Source organism: Corapipo altera, unplaced genomic scaffold (assembly GCF_003945725.1).
Source record: "Corapipo altera isolate COAL_440 unplaced genomic scaffold, ASM394572v1 64, whole genome shotgun sequence".
Taxonomy (NCBI): domain Eukaryota; kingdom Metazoa; phylum Chordata; class Aves; order Passeriformes; family Pipridae; genus Corapipo; species Corapipo altera.
The window spans coordinates 9131909-9136828 of NW_020884893.1; the positions used below are offsets into that span (position 1 = coordinate 9131909).

Consider the following 4920-nt stretch of genomic DNA (forward strand, 5'->3'; position numbering starts at 1 on the left):
TGCAATGAAATGACTAATCCTGAAGATAAACGGTCTAAAGAGTTACCAGCCCCAGTGCAGGCCATGGGGTAAGGGATGAACTGAGCTGCCTCCCTCTGTGTCTGCTCCTGGCCATGTAGATGCCAGTGCAGGAGCAGCAATCCCTGCCTAGAGCCACTGGCTCACTCCTTTCAAACCACGGTGGCCCCCAAAGCCCCACAGGTGATTCCAGGCAGAGGAGCACCAGCACCCACCAAGTCCTGACCTGACTTCAAGGCGATTCAAAACCATTCCAGGAGCCCCCATGAGCAGCTGGGTAGCACAGGGAAGGCAGTTCCATTCCCCTGCACTAGGATCCAGCCACTGGCGGAGCCTTCTCCTGGAGTTCCTTCTCCTTCTGGGATTTTGGGGGTCTCCTTTGCCCTCAGCCCCCAGCAGTCTGGGGGATGCCCTGGGAGCTGCAGGCAGGGCCCCTGGCAGGAGAGCAGGGCCAGGCTCAGCACCAGTGTCAGGGTGGGGGGCAGCACGGGGTCAGGTGTGAGGGGCAGGGGGGAGAAGCGGGCTCAGGTGGAACACTGGAAATGGCAGCGGATCTCAATGATTCAGTGAAGAAAAGGACTGACAAAGCTCACAAAGCTCACAAAGCCAGCGGGAGGCAGCTGCTCCCCCACCCCCTTCCCTCCCAGCGCTCACTCTGCTGCTGCTGGGAGTTATTCTGCAATTGGGGGGGCACAGGAGACCCCCCCACTTGTCACATCCACAGAGCTCCTGAGTCCTTCCCAGTGACCCTCAGAACGCAGTAGAACCCTTGTTTTTTTGGGTGGCTCCTGCCATGGAGAAGGATGGGGGTGTTCTTACCATTCATTCAAGTTCTACTTAATGTGGGTTGGTTTGGTTTTTTTCCCCTTCTCTTGAAATGTTTGTTCCTCATAAGGGGATTTTAATTTTAGAGACAGCAGCGCTTCTGCAAAGTGAAATGATTTCTGAGATCCGAGGGCCAGGTGATGGAGGTGCCGTCAGGGAGGGAGGGAAAGGCAAATGAATCCCTTGTGTAGTTCCCTTGGATTCTGGGAGGCATCCCAAAGTGTGTGTCTGTGACGGGATCAGGCTAGGGGAAGAACATGCCTTTGTGCTGTGCCAAAGAGGGGCAATTGTGCTCCAGAAGTGCATTTCACTTCTGCAGTGAAGTTTTCATCCCTGTGAGAGCTGGAGAAGGATCACTGGGAGGAGTCAGGAAGGAGTCAGAGCTGCCTTTCCCAAACAACTGCCAGAGGAGCCATCAGGAAAACTTTCCCTGCGACATGAAAGGCTGTAGAGCTCAAGGCCGAGTCCACACACACGGCTGTGCCCCAGCGTGCCCCTCTGCCCTGGGTACACGTGGCCCTGAGGGGACCGGGGGTCTCCATGGGGGTGTCCAGGGCCCAAGTGCCAGGAAACACATCCTGGTGCGATGTGGGAGCGTGGGGCTCAGCCAGCTGGTCCTGCTGCACCCCCAGTCACCCCTGTCACACACAGAGGGTCTGTCACGCACACACATGTACTCACACACATAACCCCCCACCTCTCCCACGCCCCCGGGCTCCCCTCCCACCTCCCAAACCCCCCCCTACCACCAACACACACAGCAACACCCCTCAGACCATTTGTGCCCTCTTGCATGCACACCCCTGCACACCCCACACACCCGCACGGCCCCCAAAACACTCACCCCACACACCCCCAGACTCACACCCCCATGAACGCCTGAGTCCCCCTCCCAGACTCTCCTTCTCTTCATCCCACATATCCCCGTGTCCCCCCAGACTCTCACCCCCACGCACTCCTGTGTACCCCCAACTGCTCCCCCAGACTCTCCGCCCCTCCACCCCCCCGTATCCCCGACTGTCCCCCCGTGTCCCCCCGACTGTCCCCCCGTTCAGCACCGCGGACAGATCCCGGCCCCGCTCCCATCACGTGGCTCCCACCGCCCCTATATAGCGCGGGTGCGGGCGGCGCAGAGCGGCGCGTCCTGCGGGAGGAGCGGAGCGGAGGAGAGCGGTGAGACACGCACCGGGAACCGGGACAGCCACCGCCCCGAGAGCCCCGGCCCGAGGAGGAGGGTCCCGACCCCGGGAATGTCCGGTCCCGGGGAGAGGACGGTCCCATCCCGGGGTGGGAGAGGGTGTCCCGTTACAGGGGGTTCGCAGGTCCTGGGGGTCCCGTCCCAGCTGCCGCGCGTGTCTTATGCCCGGAGGGGTGTCCCATCTGGGGAGAAAGGGTGTCCCGTCCCCGGGTGGGTGGGCTCCAGCCTGCGTGGGGGTCCTGTCCCCAGAAGGGTCCTGTCCCAGCGACGGGGGGTGGAGTTCCCGTCGCGGGGGGTGGGGGTCCCGTCCCGGGGGGCTCCATCCCCAGGGGATCTCATCCCTGGGGCGGGGGTCCCCCATGGGGTGAAGCCCCTGGAGTGACCCCTAACCGCAGCAGGGGGATGTGGGGGTCCGGGGTGTGGGGGGGCTGCCCTTACAGGCACCTGGCCCCGGAGTGGCTGCGATGCGGGTCAGGATGATTTCGGCTGCCTCCGTCCTCGTCCTGCTCTTCCTGCCCTCGGAGACCTGCTCACCCCTGCAGTGGCCCCGGGGTCCATCCCGCAGGCTGACCCTGGCCCCCCAAGCCACCTGGGAGCCCTGGATGGGCGCCCCGCGACCCTCGGTCCCTGCCGCCCATCCCCTGCCTCAAAGACTGTGCCAGCTCCACGGGGCAGAGCCCACCCCGGCCCCCCGAGCCCCGCGGGCGCTGCAAACCGGCAAGAGGCGAGACGGCAAACCCAATTCGTTGGATCTCACCTTCCACCTCCTGCGCGAGTTCCTGGAGATGTCCCGGGAGGAGAGACTGGCCCAGAAGGCACTCAGCAATAAGCTCTTGCTGCAGAGTATAGGAAAATGAGGGACGGTCGCTGAAGGGGGAAATGAAGGAGATCGACCCCACAGCGAGACGCCACGGCACAGCAGAGAACGGGGGGAATGCCGGGGGCTGCAGCCGTGCCCAGGGAGCCCCCACCTTGCCTGGCAGGGTCCCTGTCACTGCGTCCCGCGTGTCACTGTTGTGCATTAAAGTCACCCTCGTACCTGCCCTGCTGTTGTACTTTTATGCATCCTCCCCCCGTCATGAACCTATCACCAAACCAGGTCTCCCCCCAAACACCGGAGCAATCCCAGATGTTATCCCTGGGTGAAAAGCAACAGCATAAAGAGCTCTGAGCGGTGCAGCCTGTGCCTCCTCGGCTGGGAGCTGCACCCCGGGACCCAGCCAGGGCTTCTCCTCCTCCAGTATACCTGTGAACGGCTCAGAGAGCCGCCGCTTCCCGGCTTCGCAGCAAGTCTGCACCTTGCTGTGTCGCAGCTGGGAATTTGGGACAAGGTCTGAGGTTGGCAGCGCTCAGAGGAAGATGAGTATCCATGTAAAAGAATCGGCAGCAAGAGCATTGCAGGCCCCCCAAGGGGTCCTTGTCCCCTCCCTCCCCACTCTGTGTCCTCTCTGGGGCACGGAATCCCCCCCCCCCCGCAGCTCAATCCCCCTCCTGCAATCACAGCCCCGTGCTCAGAGTTGCTGCTCCCACCCCAGCCTGTGCAGGGTCTGCTGCTGGGCACGACGGGGCTGAAGGGGGTCTGGGAGGGCTCCCAGGCACTGACCGTCACTGTGGAAGGAGGGAAAGTGTCCTGGGGCCCTCTGCAAACTGGGGGTAGCTCGACATCCCCTCACCACGGCCAGCTCGGCCACCCCAGCCCTGGCTGACTTACTGGGGTGGGCACAGGGATGCACAGGACCTCTGCCACCCTCGGGGTATTGGAGAGGGGACAGTGAGGGAGTGGAGACTTGTGGGGTTAGGACAGAAATCATGACAAGGATCAGACCATGCCAAGATGGGAGCACAGGGAAGCGGGAAGGAGCACGTGCCTAAGTTGAGCAGCTTGGGCTTGGCTTTGTGACACCAACCTGGTGTGATCCTGCACCCCACACCTGCCTCTCCAGAGGGGCTGCTCTGCCCCAGCACCTTTTCCAAATGAGGCCACAGCAGCTCACAGCCAATGAGCCAAACGCTGGCTGGACCGCTCCAGCATCCTCCACCCACTGCATCATGCACTTCCTTAGCACCTCCAGGTGACATTTTGCTCCCATGATCCCCAAGAGCACAATGTCACAGAATCCCAGAATGGTTTGGGTTGGAAAGAACCTTAAAGCTCATTTCATTCCATCACCCTGCCATGGAACCCTCCACTAGACCCATCTGACCAGACAACCTCAAACCTAAACAGGACGATTTTTTGCTCACCTCCATCAAACACGGAACTCATCTTTCCAAAATGAACAATTGTAGGGAAGCTGTGCAGGTCAGAACAGATGCTGGTGCCACCCCCAGCAGGAGCAGCCCTGCATTCCCCCAGGCCTGGGTGGCTGGATGGGTCTGTGCTGCCCTGGCTCCCACCTTGGCTTCCATCAGTCTTGTAGCACCCTCAGCACATCTTCCGCTCATCTTTGCTTCAGTCTCTCTGCTGGCGACACCAGGAGCAAAACCACTGTCCAATAACCTGAGCTTCTCCAAAAAAGGGTATTTTTACTGCAGTCAGTCAGACATCTCCTGCCCCCTTCCCCAGCCCTGAAACAATTTCCCACCCCACCTGACAACTCTAACCTGCACTTACACGCCAAATACCTGCCAGACTCTGGCACCACAGGAAGATCTTTGGCCTTTAAGGCTCAGAACCAGCTGGGACCCTATGGCAGGTGCAGGAGGGGCAGAGGGGAGCAACTGCACTCCCTGCCTGGGGGACCCTGCATCCAACCCCACACAATGTGCCCGTCCCAGGGACAGGTGACCTCTCCCATCTCCCCCCAGCCCCTCCGTGTCCCACAGTCTCTCGCACCAACTTCCAGGGTGCAGATCTGGAAAGAAAAAGCCGGTGGGCA

The 4920-nt window shown here is 61.2% G+C and overlaps 1 protein-coding gene across 1 annotated transcript; it reads left to right on the forward strand.

The window, feature by feature from the left end:
• Positions 1-1987: 1987 nt before the first annotated feature.
• On the forward strand, positions 1988-3084 carry LOC113948538 (corticoliberin-like). Its single transcript, XM_027646209.1, has 2 exons — positions 1988-2016; positions 2482-3084. Exon 2 carries the CDS (start codon positions 2506-2508, stop codon positions 2896-2898), a length of 393 nt encoding a protein of 130 aa, XP_027502010.1. The 5' UTR covers positions 1988-2016; positions 2482-2505; the 3' UTR covers positions 2899-3084.
• The last annotated feature ends 1836 nt before the right edge of the window (positions 3085-4920 follow it).

What these genes read in the sequence shown, in the direction of transcription:
- LOC113948538 (XM_027646209.1), top strand. Translation starts at nt 2,506, where the DNA reads ATGCGGGTCAGGATGATTTCGGCTGCCTCCGTCCTCGTCCTGCTCTTC.